This window comes from Gossypium raimondii, chromosome 5 (genome assembly GCF_025698545.1).
Source record: "Gossypium raimondii isolate GPD5lz chromosome 5, ASM2569854v1, whole genome shotgun sequence".
In the NCBI taxonomy this organism is placed as follows: Eukaryota; Viridiplantae; Streptophyta; class Magnoliopsida; order Malvales; family Malvaceae; genus Gossypium; species Gossypium raimondii.
Window position 1 is genome coordinate 30,849,245 of NC_068569.1, and position 24,365 is coordinate 30,873,609.

At 36.0% G+C, this 24,365-nt stretch overlaps 1 protein-coding gene, 2 non-coding genes and 1 pseudogene across 4 annotated transcripts; 3 read left to right on the plus strand and 1 right to left on the minus strand.

Annotated features, from left to right (window-relative positions):
- Positions 1–839: 839 nt before the first annotated feature.
- LOC128041520 (U6 spliceosomal RNA) lies at positions 840–933 on the plus strand (annotated as a pseudogene).
- A 399-nt stretch (positions 934–1,332) lies between these two features.
- On the plus strand, positions 1,333–1,435 carry LOC128041518 (U6 spliceosomal RNA). Its single transcript, XR_008196528.1, has one exon. It is a non-coding gene; the product is annotated as a U6 spliceosomal RNA (small nuclear RNA).
- A 919-nt stretch (positions 1,436–2,354) lies between these two features.
- Positions 2,355–2,454, plus strand: LOC128041519 (U6 spliceosomal RNA). Its single transcript, XR_008196529.1, has one exon. It is a non-coding gene; the product is annotated as a U6 spliceosomal RNA (small nuclear RNA).
- A 12,955-nt stretch (positions 2,455–15,409) lies between these two features.
- LOC105771142 (actin-related protein 5) lies at positions 15,410–19,525 on the minus strand. 2 transcript variants are annotated; one of them, XM_012592551.2, is made up of 12 exons: positions 19,344–19,525; positions 19,173–19,243; positions 18,931–19,055; positions 18,771–18,815; positions 18,269–18,371; positions 18,040–18,149; positions 17,659–17,768; positions 17,485–17,575; positions 16,969–17,412; positions 16,573–16,700; positions 16,132–16,468; positions 15,410–16,041 (listed from the first exon to the last, which is right to left on the minus strand). In XM_012592551.2, exons 1-12 carry the CDS (start codon positions 19,442–19,444, stop codon positions 15,532–15,534), a joined length of 2,175 nt encoding a protein of 724 aa, XP_012448005.1. In that variant the 5' UTR covers positions 19,445–19,525; the 3' UTR covers positions 15,410–15,531. The 2 variants fall into 2 exon arrangements, with proteins under 2 accessions (XP_012448005.1, XP_012448006.1); XM_012592552.2 differs by lacking the exons at positions 19,173–19,243; positions 19,344–19,525 and having other exon boundaries at positions 18,269–18,376; positions 18,931–19,030.
- Positions 19,526–24,365: the final 4,840 nt, after the last annotated feature.

Consider the following 24,365-nt stretch of genomic DNA (forward strand, 5'->3'; position numbering starts at 1 on the left):
ATCAAATTTTTTTAGTATCAGGCGAATTACATTCGCACCATAAAAAATTGTACGGTAGAGTTGAACCAAAGGAATTCAATTTTTTTCATGCAAAATTTTAGTGCTACCAATAAGTAATGGACCGGTTTCTATGTTACTGCGAAATGGGGTTTGCAGGACTTTGGGAATTCTTCAACTTCTTAAAAATACGTGTAGGAAGAAGTTTTGAGGAGAATGGCAGAACCTCATTACGAATTTACAAATCCAGGCCAGGGAGATGATTGATGGGGGAGGATCGGGTTTTCGTTTTCTTAGCCTAATAGATTCATATATCTTAGGGACCTTTAGTCTCATTTCAGCATGCATGGATGTTATGAACTGTTGGAACAACCATATGGAAGTATTTTCCGTTGTCTAGGTTTCTAACTGGGGACTTAGGATCATCAGATTATGTCAACTTTTTCTTCCTTTAATTTATTGGTGCCCAAATGTTATAAACTTGATGAATGGTAGCAAATCAGACTTAACCCGAGCTGATCTTAAGGCAATCCCCTCATGGAGTTAGGCTATTTTGGTTTGTTTTACCATACTATTGCACCACGGAAACTCTCCTGCCTTTAGTAGGAAAAGTGATCAGCTGGGGTTTGATGTCTCAGATTCAGACCCATTCATTAGGTTGAGACATGTCCACAGTCCACAGTCCACAGTCCACAACCACAAGCCCATGGTTTCCATGTTACCCCTAAGATTCAACCAGCCCACATATAGGATCTTGGTTTGAAAGTTGAAACTAGACAATTGTCCCGCATCAGCTGGGAATACAACAATAAAATCTCTTAAATACAAGAAAAGAACCACGGTTCTTATATATTCGGGAAATCCGATGAAATTGGAATGATACAAAAAGGATTAGCATGCGCAAGACACACAAATTGAGAAATGATACATATTTTTTTTTCTGTATTTTCCCCGACTTTCTTTCTATCTATTTGTATGTTTTATTTGCATTTTTGTGCTTAGTTTACTGCTCTTGTTTACGGGTTTTGCTCACTTCAGATTGCAATTTAGAGTGTTTTTCTGGGTTTGGGCTGTTGTACTCTCTTGAACTGTGAATAGCTTAATATCCACTATTCAGATTTTAGATAGTTTTTGCTGTCTGAGTTTGCTGATCTTTCCTTGAATTTTTGTAGCTCTGTTTCTATTTCTTTTTTTCTTTCTTTGCATTTTGGTGCTTAGTATGATGTTAATGTTCAAGGCTTTTGAGTGTCAGTTTGAAACCATTCAAGGATCCCACACTGCTCGGGAAGAGTACAGTAAAAACTTTTATATAACAAAAACCAGCATAGATACATTGTCCCTTCGGGGACATCCGATAAAATTGGAACGATACAGAGAAGATTAGCATGGCCCCTGCGCAAGGATGACACGCACAAATCGAGAAATGGTCCAAGTTTTTTTCTTTGACTTCTCTGTTGCCCATCTCTTCCCCAGTTTTCTTTGCATTTCTATGCGGTCTATATTTCTTATGTTAAAGACATTTTGAGGACCCATTTTCTATCTTAATTACCTTTTTGGCTTTTGTTCTCATCTTCCTAATTTCAACTCTGGTGATTTTGCAGGAGTAAGTTTAACATGCTTTACTGCAAGATATGTATTACGTTAGTGTTAGACCAATTTAAGTAGGAAATATAGAAGCTTTGAGCTTCATATATTGCGAAAAGAAAAAAGAAATGCAGCCCTACTGAATAATAACTGATAAACTGGCTCATGGTAGTTTAAATTTAGCTCGGCTTGGGATGATTGATCTTTTTATAATTCACAGTCAATTCTGTGTTTATCATGGCAATTTTTTTTTATTATTTCTTTATTTTCATTTTGCTGAATAATGTCTTCTTTTTTGCAACTGCTGCCATATCTGTTGTATGCTTTTCTTGCTCTAATATTTATATTCTTTGAGTATTCAATGGAAACTGGGGAGTGAGAAGTAGACTGTATTTTGCAAGTCCTTCTGCAGATGAAAGGTTTCTTCCCACAACTACATACCCAAGGTTTTTGTGCCACCTCAAAGACTCAACAAGCCCATGTGTTAGGGTCATAGTTTCAAACCAACCTAATATGTTGCATGCTTTTGCTTGCTCTAAAATTTGCATTATTTGAGTGTTTGATGGAAACTGGGAAGTGAGAAGTAGCCTGTATTGAGCAAGTCCTCCTGCAGCTGAAAGGGTTCCCACAAGCACAAGCCCAAGGTTTTTGTGCCACCTCCAAGGCTCAACCAGCCCATGTGTCAGAATCATAGTTTTAAACCAACCATTGGCTAGGAAGTAGGAACAGAAAGACGAAGCCTTTTATATACAAGAAAGCAACCTACAAAAAAACTTTCGGGAACATCCGATAAAATTGGAACAATATAGAGAACACCATCATGGCTCCTGGGCAAGGATAATATGCACAAATGGAGAAATGGTCCAAAATTTTTTCCCTGAATTTTTTCTGGGTTTAGTGTGCTTTTCTGGGTTTAACCTCTTCTACTCTCCTGAACTATGAATACCTCAATTCATTGTTCATATTTTAGATAGCTTTTGGTGTTTAGAGTTGTCTGATGAATTTTTGCAGGTCTGTTCCATAGTTTTCTTTGCATTTGTGTGCTTAATTGGCTTTTGTGCCATTCAACTAGCCCATCTGTTTTTGGGTCACTTTTACTCTTCTGAACATTAACTAGCTCAACATTCGTTATTTAAAGAGACTTGAGATAATTTTTACTGTGACAGTTCGCTGAATTAGTTGTAGGGAGTAGTACATTACAAAGTTAAAATGTATTCATATGGAATCTATTTAAAATTGATTGAAAGAATCAACTGATCAAAGATTGGGAATTTTTGGTTGTGACAAACAAAACTAATCTTTTCATAATCAAATTAAAGGGTGCTGGCTGGTTTGCTTTCTATATTAATCGGATTTGGGTGAGTTTCTCATATGACATAGATGTGTGTTTTATAGGTTTCTTTTTAATGTATTTTCATATGTTTCGAGGTACATATTGGAATATGTATCATATAAATATTTAAATTAAAAATATTTAAGTACTAAAGTTATCGACTTGATTTTACCCTTTGACTTGAAAATTAGTAAATTACTACTACAATGAGAATTTTGTTCGAAGAACAGTACGTGTGTGTTTTCAGAAATATGCAAACATCTCATCGGATCCGAATGGTAAAAGAGAAATCGAGTTCGAAAGTTTATTTTATTACTTGAAATATATTCTGTTGTCACTTATTGTCACCGTCACCGACAACCATCACAGTTTCTCCTACAAAAAACAACCCCCCAAAAAAAAAAACCTTTTGACCTCAGTTAATATAATTTATTAGGGGTTTTACTTCAAAATAATTTGAAGAAGAAACAAAAAGTATCGGTGGATTTGGGGCGAGGTCTTTGATCACATAAATAATTCCTTGAAAACTAAAAATAAGAGGGGTTAATCAATAAAATTAGTGTAACTCGAATCCAAGTCATATTTAGGGCGATGAATATCTTGTCCATCAAGTCAACACATAAAATTTATGTGATTGCATATTTTATTTCCTTACTTTTGTGATTTACTATGTATTCTTAAAACATTTGTTGCAACAACTAACTAATGCCTTGTCCTTTATTCTTTCTGCCCTCATCATTTAATATGAGGCATGGTTGATTGTTGGTTGTAAGGTTAGCATGAATGATATATTGCAAGCAATTCTTGGAGAAATGTTTGAGTGCTGAGTATTCAAGCAGGATAAATTTAGTGGGAGAGAAATATTGCAAAAGGAGGAAGAAAAAGAAAATTAAGTTCAATTAATCTTTTTGCCACATATTGCGGTTTGATTCGTCCAAAATGCCTCGTGTGTTTTTTTCGTTTTAACAGAGTTATAGTCCAGAGGCCATAAGTGACGGGGTAAAACGTTAAGAACTATTCATGACAGAAAGGAAACACTGAGGGCCAATTTGGTAATTAAGGTATAGTTCAAACCTCAAAGGCTTATAACCCAAAGGAGAAAGCCATATAAAGGAAAATCAGTGGTGACCACTGATGTTTATAACCAATAAAGTCAAAAGCTACAATCCTATAGAGGAAATGTAATGTCTTGGAAGCTAACAACCATGACAAGTGAAGAAGCAAGAAAAGATGGAATGAATGGAAGAAAGTATGCAAAAGAACCACAATTTCCTCTGCAACATTTAGTTGGAGTAACAAAAAACAAAAATGCATTGCGCAACATGGAGATAGCATTGATGTCGATGTTCAAGAAAAAACCGCTTCCTACAAGGAGTATGTCTCGACGCATTTTAGTTGTCTATTGTAAGTGTAAACTTTTCCAGTTGATATCTTTGCTGTGATTGTAGTTCCTCTATAATGTAATCTTTTGACAGAGTTTTCTTCCCGTCGATCAAAGCCCAAATTCCTCGAGATCACCTTCACCCCATCGCGTGCGTTCACACAGCCGTTGGCCCATTTATCCCGGGGAAGAGCGGGGAGTACGTTTAGATCTTTCATGGTGCTTTCAACCAGCATTTCAGCTACTGCTGTTGAAAAACTGGTGTAAAGCTGCATATTAGATGCTACTCCTGTACCAACTTTATGTTCTTTACGTAACATTAATTGAGTTCAATAAAGTTCGAATTTAAAGGATTTATAACTCAATTGGATCCCAAATTCTATGACTTTTTGGAGGAAGAATTTTGAACTTTTAGAGATTTTTGAAATTCTAACATTTTAAAATGCATCATTTCAGTACTTGTAATTATTTGTTTAGATAAATGATTTTTTATATAAAAAATTCTAAGTGAAAAATTGGCAGTCAACCTTCAAGGCAACAGCTTTACACGTGTCGGCATCTCTTCGGGCACAAACACCATGTCATCAAAAAATAACACAGTTTGGGTTAGGCCACTCTAGCTATTGGAAGTAAAGTATAGAGAGCTAATTGGGACATTTTGAAAGTATAAAGGCCACATTAGAATAAACCCTAAAATACAAGGGCCAATGGTGCCTTTAACCGTTAAATTTAAATTGGTGACTGAATTTCAAGTCTAAATTAGCATAATATGGTATATTTTTGCCTTTAAGCCGTTTTAAAATTTAATTAGGGAAATAAACATTTTTAGGAGAGAGAAAGTGAAAGCGTGGGAAAGTTCGTCCAGTTGAGCGCGTTTTCCCTCAACGGTAAAATGCAGTGACTTTTTTATCGTTGTTACACCAAACGGTAAAAAAATTAAAATCCCAACGATAATATAAATACCCCAAATTTTATTTATTTTTCATTCACATCCTTCTCTCAAACTCTCTCAAGCTTTTTATTCAATATTTATTTATATTTTCATTTAAATTTTTTTTAATTATATCTTATTTTAATCTGCTTCGACAACAATCATATTTCCACCGCCCAATTAGCAATGGTAAGACGAAATTTAAAATTTTATTTTTTTAATTATGTTAATTTTTTTATAAATCTAAATATTTTTTTATGTTATAAATAGGCAAACGATTGTGAGATGAAGGCGTTCATACATAATACGGGGGAGCCTCCGATCCCAAAAATTCGTGGGTACCTGCAAGAGCCTGGATTATTGCATATGTCTTGCATGCAAGGGGCTGCAAACTCGATCCCACATTAATCAGCGTATTGGTGGAAATATGAAGGCCCGAAAAACATGCTTTTCACATTTCATGTGGCAAGTGTATAATCACACTTAAAGACATAGCATTACAGCTTGGTTTGCTGGTGAATGGGTCAGTCATCACGGGATTAGCGGTGGTTCGGGGGAAAGTGGACCTCTGCATGAGAATGTTGGGAAAGGTCCCGAACAGGTTCGTAGGTGTTTGGATATCGATCAACTAGTTGGAGACAAAATCTGATAAGCTTTCCAAAGACGCAACGGAAGAGGTCATACAACAATACGCCCGAACATTCATCATTAGGTTAGTCGGGGGCATTTTAATGCCCGATAAATCTAGAAATTTGGTGCATATAAGGTGGCTTCTACATTTAGCGGACTTCAATGAATGCGCAAAACTAAGTTAGGGATCCGCCATGTTGTCTACGTTATACTGAGAGCTTTGTCGGGCAACACAACTGGATAATATGTCAATCAGTGGTTGCTTGTTGCTGCTGCAATCATGGGCCTGGTAATGAATACAGTTTCTATGTCCCAAAGTGATCGACCTATACATGTTCTTGTTGGTGACGAGGTAAAGATCATTTATCAATAAATATGTAATTTATGCAGTAAATATTTTTATTTATTATATGTTTTGACTTATATATCACTTGTACAGGTTGAACCATGGGTCGAATTACGTGAGACTGCCCGATGAGTTGGAAGACGTTAGGCTAATATTAGATCAACGCTCGAAAATCAAGGACAATTACCTATCCTTTTCAAACTTATATTAATTACGCAATGATTCTTAAAAAGTCCGTACGTAACAATATTTACAATTCTACTTTTTAGTTAGACTGGATGTCGTATGAAGACCCCGAGATCATATATTGCAAACCGTTAGAAATGCTGCTAAATAGGGAGATGTGAGACTCGAAGGTGTTGTTGATAGTGTACGCGACGGTAGAAATGCATGAACTGGACTGGTTTCTACGACAGTTCAGGTATAGGCAACAAATTACATTGCCATCGCAAGACAAGAAAGAACTACACAAGGTGGACATGCGGGTGAAGAACGACGAGGATTGGACGGAGAAGCACAATGAACACATCTAGGCTTCAGATCGTAGGATGAAATCCATACCAGCTCGCGAACGATTTTTCTTGGCGGACACGACGGCAGCTGATGATTACTTGACATGGTTTAGAGCCATCGGTAAGTCGTATCTGCTATTACTGAAGGTAAAGAGTAGGAAAATTTAGCTAAAGAGGCAACGTCAACCGCCAAAACAGTGTAAGAGGGGACGCGGTCGCACGACTTGTTCGTTAATGGCTCCGGCAGAAGATGCACCTCCTGTGGCTACGCAATATCCAGGTCAATTCACTCCATATATTCCTGCTCAATTCACTAACCCCATGTTCTTTTTTCACAAGCACCATTGTATTATGGACCACGGCCACACGTGACCAGTTCTTCTGTTCCCATAGGTACATATTTTGTGGCACCAACATTCCCCGTATACTACATCCCAATATCGATGTCGGTGCTGAACCTCATGTTGGGATAGGTGTCAATGTATGCACTGCCACCAATGACGGTATTGATGCAAACACCCATGCAACAGTCGATGTTGATGGCGATGCTCGAGTCAATATCGAAGTACCTGAGATTTGGGGCACCTTATGGTTACATGCCTATATTGACCCAAACTCCCTGCATATCATTGCTTTACTCGGGTGGCTCATTGTCGCAACCACCGGACATGGGAGTGGTGGATACACGATGACAGTCGAGGACGACGCAACAATCAACTACGGAGGAAAATGATGATGCTATCGAACCCAAAGAAACAATTTCCCAGGGGGTAGTGCTAGTTATATATTTAGGCGACGATAACAATGAGGAGAAAGCCTATAGGCTAGCACATCCGGATACACTTCCAAATGCACCTCCGGTTGTACGTAAAAATATTTCACGCGACCATCATCCACCGCCTTGCGACACACATTCTCTCCGATGACATGATTGAGTGTATTTTTTGTTATAAATATTGTGATGTAAATATAAATATATCATAAATAAAAAAAACTGAGATTATTCATTCAAACAATACATTTGTCTTTATTACTATTTATCATGAGTTATGCGTAAGTTAACAATAAATTACAAATTAAACTAAAAGGAATACACGAAGCACATTAATGAATCTGAAATTTGGTAGAAAGTAATATGATCGATGCTGAGACCCCAATGTATCCCTGTACAGAGAACATATTGTCTTCATATGCCTTGGGTTTCTACAATAGTCATATAATTTTTGTTGATCGTCTCTCTCCCGAATATCCGTATTGTTTCTTATCTAAGAAAAATTTAGGTGACCTTTCAGAAGTGGTGCAGGTCTTTATTTAACACCAACTCGAACGGTACGATGGACATTGACTGCCACATACTCTTATCTGGGATGAGTGGGAATTCAAAACTTCATATACTATGAATGCATTCTAGTCGGTAGACGTTGTTGATGTAAAGCATGTACTCAATCCGTACGTTCCCATATACGGCAGTTGTATATGCACATAGGAATTGAAGTGCTTGGAATTTCTCACAATCGTAGGTCCCTTTCATTAGGTTCACACGATAGGATGCACCTGACATTTCCTGGTCGGGCCTAGCATGCTCTGTGACTCAAAAATCGAGGTTTCGATACGAGTGGCACACATTTGCTCTCGGTATACTTCGCTAAATCTCTTTCATCACGTCATCATAGAATGTACCGCCGCCCATTATTTGTCTAGCATACATCGTCACCCTCTTAAGAAATAAGGTGGCCAGTCGAAAGTATGTCTTTTTGACAATTGATATTACCGAAAAATGACACGTCCCTTTCAATACAGAATTGATACACTCGACCAAGTTTAACGTCATGTTCTCATATCATAGACCTCCGTCGTACGACTACGTCTACTTTTCAAATGGTTTATTTGATACATATGTCGTACCTTAGGCGTTAATGGTGTTTGGGTTGTTCAGTATCTAATAGAATTGATGTTGAAAGAGCTCGTAACCTGTCAAGAAATAGCTACCGGTTAGTGCAATAAAATAACCCGGTATGAATATTCGATGTGCAGTGAATACATAGTTTGAACCATAAACCCATATTGATGACTAGATCTCACTTAATTGTCGAAGGATATTTTTTATGGTACTTAGATCCCACATGTTGTATACAATATCGATAATGAATGCAATCCTAGAGGGCTCTATGACGATCAATTGCCAATAGTATTTTGGTTCTCCTGTCTAGTATGATACATATGTTGCTCTGCGGGAAAATACGAAGACGTAATCGGCTTAAAAAGAAATCTTAGTCATCTGTAGTTTCTCTAGGAGTCATTGCAAACACTATAGGCAGAATCTTCCAGTTACCATCCTAAGCAATGACAAGCAACAAACACTATTGATACTTATCGTATAGCCAGGTGCCGTCAATTTGAACCATAGGCTTGTAGTGCTGAAATGTCTTTATGCATTGCTCAAAGGTCCAAAAGAATCAGTGGAATACTATTTTCCTAGGGACCAATTGATCATTGTAGTACGCTGAGCTCGTTTTGAGATCTGTTATGGAACCTAGTATGTACCGATCCAATACCTGACACCATTTTCATATATAGTTATATGAACCGTCCCACCCGTGATGCAATTTCTCTATAGCCTTCTATTTTGCAACCTACACTTTGTAGTACGTTGGAGTGTACTGGTACGGGATACGTATATTCACAATCAGCACTGGTATTTAAATTTAGGGACTGACCTTCACCATTGGTAGAATAATGTCAGCAATTATATTTGAGTCTAGCCTTAGATGGTCCTGACTTGCACCCGTCACAACAAAGGTATGGGGACCGGAATACTTCTTTATCATCCATATCTTAATTTTCTTATGGTAAGACGTCATGATTTTTCACCTACACTTCCTGTCCTCCATTGCATAATTTTTTCAAATTTCTCGAAACCTGACTTTGTGACGTAGTAGTTCACGCCATTCTTGAAGCTATACCACTTTAGTGTAGTAAGGAAAACATCTTTTTTGGGTATTTCATTTCAACTTTCAGTACTTGTATATCACGATATGTGCTTGCATGACCATGTGTTATGTGCGAAAGCCACGAAAAATCTAAAGCAAGCTTAGTCGATAAATCAATATTCGTCATGTAGGGTAGAGGTTCATACATCATGAATCACGCATTTGGATCCGGAGAAGTTTTTGAGGCATCATCGTCAGACTCGCAAGGTTTTGACTCTGTTGTAACTGGATTTGGTTCAAAAAGTAGTGCCACTTTTGAACCATTCAGACCACACTACCAGATTGGCTTAGGTTCTGACTCTTCCTCCCCCTCGTTTACGTCTGCGACCCTTTTTTTCTCGCGTGCATCTCCTTTCTTATTCATGCTTTCATTCTTACTTTCAAGCACAATGTTGGACATACCCTCTATGGCCCCCATCGAAAGGAATAGGTCATCGTTTCTCCTGTAACCCATGTGTCCGTTAGAATACGTAATAGGTTGATGTCTAGTGTACGTTGATGATCCCCCGTTATAACTACTTTCACCCCATAACATCGACCCAGTGCTGAAGTTAAAATCAAACGCACTAATTGAATGTCGAGCCTGAGTTTTTAGATTTTAGTTATGCTGATATCTCGACTAGTACTGACATTTAAAGTTTAGATCGATGCCGGAGATCGATGAGTGTCTGTCTATAGATGTTTCGGGAACACCGTAGTAGCTGTTTTGGAGCAAACAAGAAAATCCACCGCACAACCGTGTAGTAGGACTTTCTACTTCGGCTTCGGTACTCGTATTCATCACAACGGTAGTCAGAGATGGGTTAGATCTATCAACATTCGCGAACTCGATGTACAACTCAATAACAATATTTTTGCTTGAGATGTGCGATGATATGACCGTATCAAGATGCGTGTCGTTAATCACATCGAATAACAGAAGCAAGAAATCTGCATTGTAACATCGTAATTCTTCCTCGAGTTGACCCATCGACTTTTCTTCTGATTATGGTCCGTAGCTCACGTATTTGAATGGTGTTATTGAATGCAAATATCATGGGTTACACTCCTACAAACACCACTTCGACATTTGTATTACAGATTTGACTATCGTAGTATATAATAGATTTACTCATCGACTCATTTCAATATCGGTCATGAATTGGATAAACAAATGCAAAAAAAAAGTAGAGAGTTGTCCAAAGGAATACACACAACTCTTACCCGTGATGTAAGGTTCTTCTATTTGATATTAACTTGATGCTTGTCTATGTTATGAAAATTACGCCACTTTATAAGAAAATTATGTAGGGAGAAAGAGAATACGTGCTTTGAATTTCGTTTACGAATGCACACATTCATTGCATATTTTATGGTGCAAATAAAATTTTAGAATGCGTTCAGAAGTCATATAATTTCATCACGCCTATGCTTCCGAGAGATTTTGCATTGCATAACGTGTTTTACAGACTTCTAAAAAGGTACTTTCACTCTCAGAAGACAGGAAATTTGTTAGAGAAAGCTCGCCCACCTGAGAGAGATTCCATGTTGACATAGCAGGAAAGCTCCCCCAGCTGGGCGAGTTTTCTCTAACAAATTTCCTATTCTTCGGAGTGAAAAGTGATGCGTACTCGTATTTGTGAATTCAATTACAAGATGCTAAATTTCTTGATCATCTAATTTTAGTATCGTTTCAAGTTGGTATTCAAAGTGAAATTATGAGTAATGGAAAATAGGTTGAATAAAAATATCAAAGAAGGTTTTGGAATGATGACTTGCACGAATCAAACACTTAGAAAAGTACCATCGATATGAATGATCGTAACTCAATTTTTATAAAATGAAATAACAAAAAAATCTTTGAGGAAGAAGTAAACTGTGACCCGCTATTTAGCAAAATAGGAACCAACAGTATGTTAGAACATCACACTTCAGAAAATAAGGAAATAATGAAAGTGATAAGTTCAAAAAGAAAGGGCTTGACGCCATAAGGAGAACCTTGATAAGTCCAAGTAAGTTAGACCAAGAACAAAGAGATAGAATTCTCACACAAAACTCAAAAATATTGATTAGCCATTCAAAGTTCTGTTTACAGGATATTTTTAGGCACTTTTGTGACTATTCAAATGCTTATGTGAGGCTTTTCATATTCAACCATTAACTAGTGTTATTACAAGCACTAATTTCATTTTTAACTCTTGTAAGGAAGCCAATAAGTCATGTCTCTTCATTGGAATATGATGTAGTTGAAAAGGCATGTCGATTCTTCTTATTGAAGACTTAATGTATCCTTAATGTGTTTAATTGATGTCCCTTCAGCTCCCTTGAACCAAATTATAAAAGCTTGTGCAACATCCTCTTAAATGGTACTATGGCGAAGGTTTAAGACTCCAAAAACGTTCATAGTTGAAGAGTCTCCTTTGGTCCATTAAACAACCTCCTTAATGTTCTTTAAAAAGCTTTGAAACCATCCAAGTTGATGAGTCTTTAATCATATGAAAAGTCACCTGTAAAAATAGATATTTAAGATTAAACAATAACTTAAAACACTCATAAAAATAACATATTTAATAACACTCATGCACATAAATTAAATGAACATGCAACTTAAACCATACTTGAAGTAAATTAACAAATGAAATAATTTAATGCATGACTTATTAAATATGAAAAAAACATAATGCAAGTCTTAAAGGATGCAAATGTATTAATGTAAAGCGTTAACTAAAGACACATTCAATAAATAAGAAAAATAATGCACATTTTAAAAGATGTAGATGTATTAATGCAAAACATTAAATAAAGATGCATTTAACAAACAAAACACATAATGAAGCAGATCATTAATCAAAGATGCATTTAACAAACAAAACACATAATTAAAAATTGAAGAGTTTATTCAAGCTAATCAAATTGTCACATGCAACACATTGCATGAAATTAGTTCGTTATCTTAAGTCCAATAGAAATTGGATTTCTCATGCTCGGCCCAAACTTGCTGAATCAACCCTAACATCACCTCTTTGAGCTTCTTGGATCTAGCCTGAGTCATAGGCCCAACGGGAATTTCAATTGGATTTCTTCTTGAATTCTCCTCATCTTTCAACCCGATTGGTATTGACTTGGACGACTTTGATTTTGTTCCAATCGATTCTTTATCAGAAGCTCCCATGCATGTATCAAAAAGCCTGACGCTTCAAAAAATTTAGACACTTTCAACACGTTTAGAATATGTTCATCACTCTTGCAATGTGCTTTCAAGGTTTTTCTTTACAAACAGACCCTTCCCTGGGGCTATAAAATGGCTTACACACATCAAGCTTCATCATCCCTCAGTCATAAAATTTCTTCCCAATCCTCTCCATTCATCCACTATAAATCATTTCCCGGTCTTAAAAATTTCGGTCGCTAAAAATATTTGGTTTACATTCGAGGTATTCTTGAGTCATCGGTGATGCGATATCACTCTGAGCTACACATATTTCATATATCATGTCGAGATGGGATCATTGCCTCTGAAGCCTATCCTGGGGAAGTTGGTTATTGGTTTACTTTTTACGGTCAATGGTGGAAGTCGGCGTGGAGGTCTCAATCGATGACTATTATGAGGTAATGGATCAGGGTATAACGGGGGAGCCATTTGATGGTCGTCACGCGGCCACGAGCTCAATCTATTCGGATACCTGAAAATGATATCCTATAAATACCATATAGAAGTTTAAGGGCATATTCATATGGAAAAACTCTGGGGCTTCCCGCTATAATCAATGTACCTTTTTTTTTCCATTTCCAAGTAACCGGTACCTTTAACCTTCCTTCTTATTCTAATGTCGGCATCGTCATGGACGTAAGAGGACTCTTAGGCAGGAAGCGGCTGTTGCGATGCAGTAAATGTGCTGCTCCTTTTGGGGCAACGACAGTTGTTGTTATTAAACAACCCATTAATAACTATAACCATTGTCGCGTTAACCCGAGTTTGACCTCTACTGTGTCGAAACATCCACTCTTCACCTGAGAGTCCTCTTGTGTCCATCTTGGTGTTAGCCTTCGGAAAGGTTACAACAGAAATCCCTAGAGTTTTATCGTATGATTATGACCTCAATCTTATGTATGGTATTTATAAGGCATCATTTGCGGGTATCCAAAATGCTTGACCTCCTGACCGCGTAACGACTGTCACTCGAGTCCTGGTTATACTCGAATCCGTGACTACATCACGGCCGCTGACTAGGACCTCCACCTAGACTTCCACCACTGGTCATATCAAGCATTATTACTTCGAAATCAGATTTCCCCAGGATGGGTTCCTCAGGTGATGGTCTTATCTCGCCATTAGACCTACCCATGGGTCGGGCCGGCCCACTCGAAAAGTAGGAGGGTTTGGGTAAAAATATAGTCCCAAAAAGGGCTTGGGCAAAAAAAATAAGGCCCGTTTAGAAAATGGGTTAGGCATCGAGTAATGCTTTTTTGGCCCAAACCTGGCCCAACCCAAATATACAAAAAAAAGTTGTTTTTTTTTGTTTTCTTGCTGTTTTTTTTTATTTTCTTGTTTTTTTTCACTATTTTACTACCATTTCACAATTATGTTGTTACTATTTTGTTGTTATTATTTGGATATTGTATAAATATTGTTTTATTGTTAATTTTATTACTATTTTAGAGGCATTTGCTTGCTAAGTTGCACATATCTTAGTGTTATTAAAGTATACATATTTTTTAATTTATTTTCAATTTTTTAGGAAACATTTATTTTAATGTTTTTAGTATTTTTGATGTATTATATATATTTTTAAAAATTATATAAAAAATTAATACTGGCGGGTTGGGTTGGGCTCGAGTTTTAGCATATTTATCCGAGTCGGGCTTTGGAAAAATTTTAGGCTCATTTTTCGAGCTGGGCTAGGCCTAACAAACGAACCTTAAATTTTTTTTGGGCCCGACCCATGGACACCTCTACCCACATATGAAATGTATGTATACCGAGGCGCGTTATCTCATCCTCGACCCCTCAAAACTACTTAAGAGCTTTTGTCGTTTCAATCAAAAACCCTGAACACTTTCAAAATACCCTAAACCCTAAAAATACCAAAAACCCTAAAAAACCAAAAGCCCTAACCCGTGAGAGAGAAAGTGAATGTGTGCCCAACTGGATGCGCTTTCACTTTCTCCCTCCTAAAAACGGCCTATTTCCCTAATTAAAATTTAAAACGACCTAAAGGCCTAATTAAAAAAAATATATTCTGCTAATTTAGCCGAATTTCAAATAATTCTAATTAAGTCTATTATTATCATTTCAATTGGATTTTTTTGTTTTTAAGACTTGTGGGGTTTTAATTATTTTTCCTTTTATCATTAGTTATTTTTAAAAATATAAATGCAAATAAAATATATTAATACTACTAGTTTTTGAAGTTTGTATTCATGTTGGAATGTATCATACATAAATATTTAAATTTAAAAAATGTGAGTATGAAAATATGTAAGTTATCAGCTTGTTTTTACCCCAACTTGAAAATTATTACTACCATGAGAATTTTGTTCAAAGAACCTGCAATATGAGTTGACCGCATTGATGTGTGTTTTAGAAATATGCATTGATGTGCTTATTTTAGAAATATGCATTGATCGCATCCGATCTGAATGGTAGGAAAGATTTGCTTATAAATCGAGTTCGAACGTTTATTTTACTACTTGAAATATATTCTATTTTCATTAACTGTGAGAACTAGAGAAGCAAAAATCTTAAATTGCATAGCATCCAATGCCAGGAGTTGAAAGTTTAAGCACATAACATATTAAGAATAAGCTGTTGGAGTTATATGCATTACAATTTCATCCACAAATAAATTTACAGTGTGTAACGCAGTTGATATCGACGAAGCCAGTCCTCTCCCTTCTCATAATAATCCACCCTACTGAATGTTTGCTGTTGGAACTGCAAGTTTGCAGCATATGCAGAAGCGCCGCGCCATGCATCAAGAACTGGATCCAATGCTCTTGCCACCTTAATCGGTGACCCACATGGGCGAAGCATCCGGATTCCAGCTTCCAAACGTTCATTTATACCAGGGAAGAGACTGCACCCACCTGTCATAAAGATAGAACTGGTTAACCTATCCTCCAATGCCTCATTCTTACTCGCCAACCTCCTTATTGAGGCCCCTGTCATCTCATCTAAACCTGCTTGATCAATTCCGACCAAGTTGGGGTGGAATAATATTTCCGGACATCGAAACCTTTCAACCCCAAGTACAACTTGGAAATCTTCCTTAGTGAGCGGGCGAACACGTGGTACCTCTGTGGTAGCTGCCTGTGAAGGTGTTGGTTCCGGTTTAGGGACAAATGTTGGGTCAATTGCCTGCAGAGAGATAGTAATAAACCATTCATCTTACAGAATTATGGAGAAAACCACATATAATTTTATGTGCCAAGGCAAAAAAAAACTAACCTGGAGCCTAGAACAAACCCGAGCCAGCTCTGCTTCATCTTCATCGGCTCCATCATCGTCATCATCATTATCTTTGCTCATTAGTTTGTAAAGCTGCCAATCTTCATCTTTGGCACCAAAGTTATCCTCACCCTTCCCACGATCAAAGGCTGCTGTTGTCAGAAGGCGCATTCTTTCCCTTTGAGCAGCATTCAATCTTTCCCCACGACCAACGCCCCCCGAACTATTCCCATTTGCATGGCCTCCATTTATCTTGAGTCTTTTGCGCTGCTCAACCTTCTCGTACAACTCTTTGTATTTAGTACGCATCTGTTCTAGATAAAGCTCTGGATTCTCCCTGTTAATAGGCGAAGGGGGGAAAGCAATGAAATAGACGAATTATCCATCAGAAAAGCAAATTAGAATCTGCAGTCAGAAAATCTTTATAAGGTTGAGACATACAAGCGTCTTTCTTCATCTTCCCGGGTTTTCTTTTCACGTTCTAATTCTTCTTCAAAGCGTTTCTGTTTAGCACGCTGCCGTCCCTCGGTCGTTGTTTTAAGAAAAATCTGCCTCTTCTTTTCCTTCAGCTGTCATAATAATAGAGCCAAGAGTAAATACTATCATCAACTTCAGCCAAAAGAAATAAGAAATGACAATAAACCTGACAAAGAACTTTATTTTGAGTAGGCTGATCATTACAGTCCCCAAGGCCCTAATAAAAAAACCCTTCGTTTACTTTTTCCCATATATCCTGATGGAATACAACTTGTTGACTTGATTGATGTATTTGCCTAACAAAGCCAAAACCCTAAACAGCAATGGATATTAAATATTTGTTATTAAAGGTAGGAGTACCTGCTCGGGCGTAAGCATGTTATCAGGAACGTTGATAAGAGGATACTTATCACTTGTAGAAGTATCTGCCTTCTCCTCATTTTCAGCTTGTTCAACCTTTGATTCACCTTTTGCTTTTCTTAATGACTGTGACACTTTCGTAAGAGTTGATTCTATTTCCTGTTTAGAAACATAACCGGTTTTTGAAAGGAAAGACGAGATTTCTTCCTCTTCAACTTGTGCAAGTTGTTGCAAAAGAAATTCCAATCCATGCAATTGATTTTCGAGTTCATTTATTCTCGAAGACCTCTTCGCTTCAGCCATTTCTCTCAATCTTTGTCCTTGTCTTTCCTTTATAGCAGCCTTTCTTGCAATCTCTTCTTCCGAAGGAGGTTCTTCAATTGGTGGCGGAACCCATGGCAGCTGCCAACAGCTGGTTTTATCTTCAGCTTCCTTGCTCCCTTTCTGTTATAATAATAAAACTTTTAGCAGTTCCAAAAAGTATAGCAGAAGAAAAAACAAAGCTGAAGCCATTACCTGAAATAATCGAGCTTCTAAAGCATAATCAGGTGCAATATAGCAGTGTTCCATCTTCAAGTCTTCAATCTTTTCCCATGTGAATCTAGCCCTATTACAAGCATAAAAAATCATTATCAGAAGTTCTATGCAAGCAGGTCCAGATTCTTGCAATCCAGCTTAATTTATACTCACATATGATGAGGATACTTAAGTGAAAGAAGTTGCTTCAAATTGTCCGTGACATGATATCCACCAATGTTAGTTCGGCAGCATCCTCTGTTTACAGGCTCCCCATCAACAAACTGAAGTCAAATAAACCACACCATAAATCTGAACTTCAATGCTTGCATCCTGTTAACTGAATCTAATATTTGTTGCCTCGGTCACAATGCTTTACATTTTCAATGATGCTAAAATATAACAAGAATTTTAAGGAAAATTCTATGAAGAAACTAACTTATCATGTTAATTCTCATCATGCCAACTAGCCAGCATGCTCAAAAATTAAATAACGACAACTTTAGCTTTGCAAGTATATGCATTGAGGTAATTTATGAAGGCTGGGAAACAAACCGGAATGACATGAGTTGTGGTAAATCCTGGGCAGATAGCTAGACCGTCTTTCTGACAAATGCCACGCTGCTGATTATACTTATAGCTGAATGCAGCATCAACACCAAATGCTGCAATCACAAGGCGAAAAATTTAAACATCATACATATATATGGTGAGAGAGCAAGACCATATATTGCTTAGGTATGAGCCTGATATGTTGTGCAACATAAAAAAGAGTGCTTTATACCTACAGATGGAACACCATAAGTCTCGAAAAGAAGTTCTGCCATTTTACTGCGAGACTGAACTGGGTTGCACACACATTCCGTGATCAGGATAGGATGATCGATCTGTTCTGCCCTCAAATAATAAATGAAATAATAAAGAATAAATTAAATTTATGCATCAAATATAGAAAGTATTGATCGTGAAAATGGAAGCCAATAAAACAATGCAACATAAAGGAAAAATGTGAAAACCAAGTCCATGCCCTAAACATTTTCCGGTATAAGAATGTTCAAAGAAGACACATTTTAAGTTCCCCTAGAAACTACTATCCAATGGCAATTCACATACTGCTAAACTACTCCTAATTGCCAAAAAAAAAAACAAGAGGCACATTAGATCATTCAAGAGATGAAACTTATCATTGTACCTGAGATTCACATACTGCTAAACTAGTCCTAATTACCAACAAAACCAGAAGAACATTAGATCATTCAAAAGAAGCCATAAACTTATCATGATACCCGAGATCCATTTGCGCCCAACCGATCAAAAGCAAAGTCAAGAATCTGCAAAGACAAGAACAAAAGCATTTCTATTTCAGATTCAGACTCAATTTTGATTTCATTACTTCTCATAATTTCATACAATAGAAAAACATCAATAAGTTAAAATTTTACATACATATTCCATGATTTCAAACTGAAAAACAACATTGCTATCGAAAGCGGAGCGAGGGCCTGAACGGGTGCAATCAAAGTGTTTCAGTAAAGCAGTATCATGGTCACCAACAACTGTCACAGTTTCCCCTGCCAAAAAAAAAAAAGAAAGAGTAAAAGACTCCCCAAAAATTAATTTTTGACCTCAGTTAATATAATATATTAAGGTTTTACTTAAAAAAATTAGTCGAAGAAGCAAAAAAATACCGGTGGATTTGTGGCGTGGTCTTTGAACAATGTTACGGAAAATAACCCGTGGCTCAGTCTCTCCTGCCCAACTGAGAAATGGAAAAAAATAATTCAGGGGAAGAAATGTACGTAGATAAAATTATTAAAAACAGAAAGGAAAAAGGTTAGGGTTATGTTTGGTTAAATTACCCAATACGAAAATAGGAAGCGCCATTATCGATGACAATGGGAGTTGATGAAGGAAATCGATTGTAATCCGTTTGCCTTTGGATTTTCGATATGAATGGCATTTTTCTTAAGGGTTTTTCTTTGGTTTTTGTTTTTAATTATGTCAGAGTCGAGGGAAAAGGGTTTTTCTGGGAGGAAAGGGAAGAAGACAGTGGAAGCTGGGAAAAAGTAAATCTATGATATTATAATAGGGTAAATTACACCAACAGTCACTCAATTTTAATGTCACTAACAAAACAGTCACTCTACTTTCAATTCAATCACTCAACTTTCAAAAAATAACAATTCAGTCACTAATGTTATCGAAAAGTGACAAATCAGTCACCCATTAATATTTTTAGTTACAGGCTTAACGGAAAAGCTGACGTGGCCAGTTAACTTGTCACATTGGACAAGGAGTCGAAGGGTTAAATGTTTAGATGAGTTTTGGGGGAAAAAAGAAAAGAAAAGATGGATTGGTTTAGGGTAAAAAAAAACAAATCGATTGGGATTAAATAGAAGAAAAGAAAATTGGTTGGGATTAACAGGTTTAGGGTTGGAAATCAATTTTAGGGTTCAAGGTTGGACGATTGAAGGATTGGAACTTCTAAGGTAAGGGTAAGAGTGAACAATTGAAGGTTAAAGTATTGGTATTTTAGGTTTCGGGAGAAAAGAAGACAACAAAAGATATCAGTGGTTAGGGTTGACAGCCACAATGGTTAATAGAATAAAAGCAGCCAATGTTGTTGCATATACTGTAACGGGTAAGATTCTGTATTTAGTTTATGATTTTTTTGGATTTAGGGGGATTTGGGTTTAGGGTTTTTGGATTTCAAATTTGAAAAATGTTGCATTCATATGGGGTTTATGCATTATGCATGTTTATTGTTTGTATTAAACTGTATGCCAGATTTTAATTTCGTTGGTTATTAAATTGCAAGGCAAGTTTAGATGTTTCTAAAGTTATGGTCTGCCATGTGCATATAGATAGCCTTAGGGTTTAGTGACAAATTAGTTCCCATTTGACAAATAAGTTTTTATTAAATTATTTGAAATTGTGTATGTCATTGAATTATTCAAATATGTTCAAAATATTTTTTAAATGTTGATTCAAATATGATTATTGTTTGTATCAAACTGAATTACATGTTTGGATTTTGTAAACTTATTGTTTGCCATGTGCATACTAATTTCCTTAGGAAAGAGACAAATCAATTCCTATTTGACAAATAAGTTTTATTGAATTATTTGAAATTGTGTATGTCATTGAAATATTCAAATATGATTCAAAATATTTTTAAATGTTGATTGAAATATGATTATTATTTGTATCAAATTGAATTGCGAGTTTGAATTTTGTAAACTTATTATCCGCCATGTGCATACTAATTGCCTTAGGTAAGAGTCAATTCAATTCCTATTTTTATGACTAATAGTATCAAGCATTCTTTGGATTCAAATATGAATCAAATTGTATTAAATTAGTTCCTAGTTGTCAATAACAATTTTCTAAATGTTGATTCAAATATGATTATTGTTTATATCAAAGTGTATGACGTGTTTAGGTTTCTTTGGTTATTGTTTGCCATGTGTATGATAATTTGTTTTGGATTTGTTTGTGTTAAATTGTTTGGTTATTGTACATGATGAAATGGATTTCTTTATGTTAAATTATTTTTATCTTGGTTATTATTTGTCATTGCCTAGGTTGTATTAAAGTGTTTGGTTATTGTCGCCATATGTATAACAAAATGGAATTATTTGTATTAAATTATTTGGTTATTGTACTTAACAAAAATGGATTTGTTTGTATTAAATTGTCTTTGTATTGGTTATTGTCTGACATTGCCTAAGTTGTATTAAAGTGTTTGGTTATTATTTGTCACTGCCTTTATTGATGTTAAATTTGTTTAGCAGGTTTAATTGATGATGAATTTAATGATAGTGAAGAAGAAATGTCTGATTTTGATGTATCTGATAGTGAAGTGTCTAATAGGATTAGGATTAATCTAGATGGCTTAAACATGGATGATATAGAAGTAGGGGAATTGTGTGATAGTGATGATTCTAAGAGGTTAAATAGTGCACATGAATCTAACTCAGATAGCTAAAATTGGCTTGAGTTCAACCTAGACAGTGACATGAGTAATCCAAAACTTCAGATTGAAATGTTATTTTTTACCAAAGACAATCCAAAAAAAGCTGCCAAGCAGTATGGTAGGTTGAATAATTATTTTATTAAGTTTCCAAAAAATGATCTAAAGAGGTTAAAGGCAGTTTGCAGTTCAAACTGTTCTTGGTACATATATGCCTCTAGGCTACATCCTAATGACCTTACTGACCAGACTTGGAAAATTAAGAGTTCAAACCCTAAGCATACTTGCTCTAAGGTCTATAAAAATAAGAATATAACCTCAGCTTGGCTAGGTCAATATTATAAAGACAAGTTCATTGTTGATCCCGATTATTCTTTGACATCGTTGCAACAAGATGTCAAAAGAGATTTCCTTTTTCCTTGTCCCACTAACCAAATGTAGGAGTGCTAAACTTATGTCATTCAAATTACCTGAAGGAGCTCATAAGGCTCAATATGAGAAGATTTATGAGTATCTGTTGGAGGTTAGGACCCAAAATGTTGGAACAACAACAATCTATTATCTGGATAACAGGTTGTTTCAAAGGATGTATGTGTGTCTACAGGCATGCAAAGATGGGTATAGGGTTGGTTGTAGGAGGATAATAGGTTTAGATGAATGTTTCTTGAATGGCTACTTTTGTGGCTACCTACTGGCAACTGTTGGGATAAATGCAAATGATGACATTTATCCTATTGCATATGCTGTTATTGAAAGTGAAAACCAAGCATCATGGCTCTGATTCTTGAAGTTGCTCGCATTGGACTTGGAACTTGTGAGCTTATATCAGGTATCTTTCATGTTTGACAAACATAAGGTAAAACTCCATTTGTCTGCTTTGTTTTATGTTATTTTTGTTTAGGATGGTATGCCAACGAATTAAATTGTTTTTGTTCTGTTTGCAAGGACTTGTAAAAGCAATATCCATGTTGTTTCCAAATGCTAAAACAAGACACTGTGTTAGACACCTACATGCCAATTTCAAGAAAGCTGGTTTCCAAACAAAGGAATTGAAAGATTTGCTTTGGAAAGCTGCCAGAACAAGCACTCTAAGGGATTTTGAGGATGTCATGGCTGAACTAAAGAATACCAACCAACATGCTTATGATTGGTTAAAGGGAAAGAAACCTACTCACTGGTCAATGTCCCACTTCTCAATTAGGAGCCAATCTGACATGGTGAACAATCTTTCTGAATGTTTTAACAAGGTAAACCACTATTGTAACACCCTAAAAATTAGGGGGTTAGAATTTCTAAAATTATCATGAAATGAGCTTTAGTATTGGTGGTTAAGAGTTTAATAGATTTCCTAGAGAACTAAGGTTCAAGCCCCACTTTTTACATTTTTCCTCTTTTATTTTTTAGCAATTAATGATGAAAACCAAGTTAGTATAAGAAATAAATGTGATAGAAAATGACCAAGAAATGGGAAATAGCCTAATTGCCAAGCATCACTCCATTCTCCCTAAAGTCCCAAGTTTTATCCACGCCAATTCCCTTCCATTTTTTTTAATTTTCAGTACGAAGGTTTATTTTCCAAAACATCCTCTAAAATTTGCATAACTTAGCCTTTTAACTCATTTCCTAGTCATATTAGGATTTTGGTTTCTCTAAACAACCCTAATTAGAATTTTTTTCCTATTCTTTCTTTATCATTTCCTTTGCAAATTTTTTTCTACATTGCTAGAAATTTTAGTTTGGTCTTGAGCTTTAGATCAATCATGTTCAATTTATTTTCATGTTGGTTTAGCGTCAAATCCATTCTATCGTGCCAAGATCGGTAAGCAATCTCATTCCTAATTTTGTAAAACCCTATGAATTTGTCCAAAGATCATTCTTAATAAATTTTCTAAGATCAATTCCTAATCTTTAATGGGTTTCTCCAAAATCTTATTAAAACTCGTTAAATCTTGAACATCAATAGTAATTCTTGCATTTTTTCGATCAAAAGACCTATTGTAGGTGACCCGGATCAAATTTGGATGTAAGTATCGTTGTACGAGACCTAGAAGTCAGGTGTGTGTTCTTTTATGAGAAAATCGAGGCAAAATCGAACCTAGCCTAAACCACATGACCTGGACCCTCTTACATGGCCTACCTACACGGCCATGTAACACACATGGCCTGAGCCATCCCACACGGCCATGTGCCCCTATTTCCTAAATTTTACAGTTTTTCCCAAAATTTTATGTTTTGTGCAGATTAGTCCCAGAATGGTTCTCAAACTAATTTTAGTGCTTAATTTATGCAATTAAGTCCATATTAGTTGAATAATTCTTGAACCCATGATTTAATTAATTTAATTTTTGCTAAATATATACCCAATGGCATGAATTATGAATAATCATGTTAATTGTTTTCATACTTGTGATTTTCGTGTTACATGCCTTATGACACCGCTAAATTGAACATTTGAAAAATATATGATTTTGCTACTGAATTAATTGTTTGAAAGTATAATTATTGTTGCAATATTTGATTATTTTTAATCACAATATTTGTTATGTTATGATATGTTATAAGCATGTCTTATTTTGTTGCATGGGTTGGGATGTTTCAGAAAGGAGGAAGTTCTGGCAGACTATAAATTTGCAAATATGGTGATTCATCCATATATTTTTTATGGCAACTTTTATTTGCAATTATGTTGTGTATTCACAATCATCTGGTAGCATATTAACTTGTATCTTTTGGTGGTTTATCCACAAATCGATGTGTAGGTAGGATCGTATCTGTTAAACTAAACCTGTTTGTATTTGTAAAGATGTGTTTGGGATTCTGAAATCACCAATATGATGTGTTATGTGCATGTTTATACAATATTAAATTGCTCTGTATTTTCGATATACTAAATGTGCTATGTGAACTA

Coding starts and splice junctions, on each gene's coding strand:
- LOC105771142 (XM_012592551.2), bottom strand. CDS start 19,444: ATGCCATTCATATCGAAAATCCAAAGGCAAACGGATTACAATCGATTT. Junction 19,056..19,172: donor ACCACGCCACAAATCCACCG/GTATTTTTTTGC, acceptor TTTTTTTGGCAG/GGGAAACTGTGACAGTTGTT. Junction 17,576..17,658: donor CTTAAGTATCCTCATCATAT/GTGAGTATAAAT, acceptor TGCTTGTAATAG/GGCTAGATTCACATGGGAAA.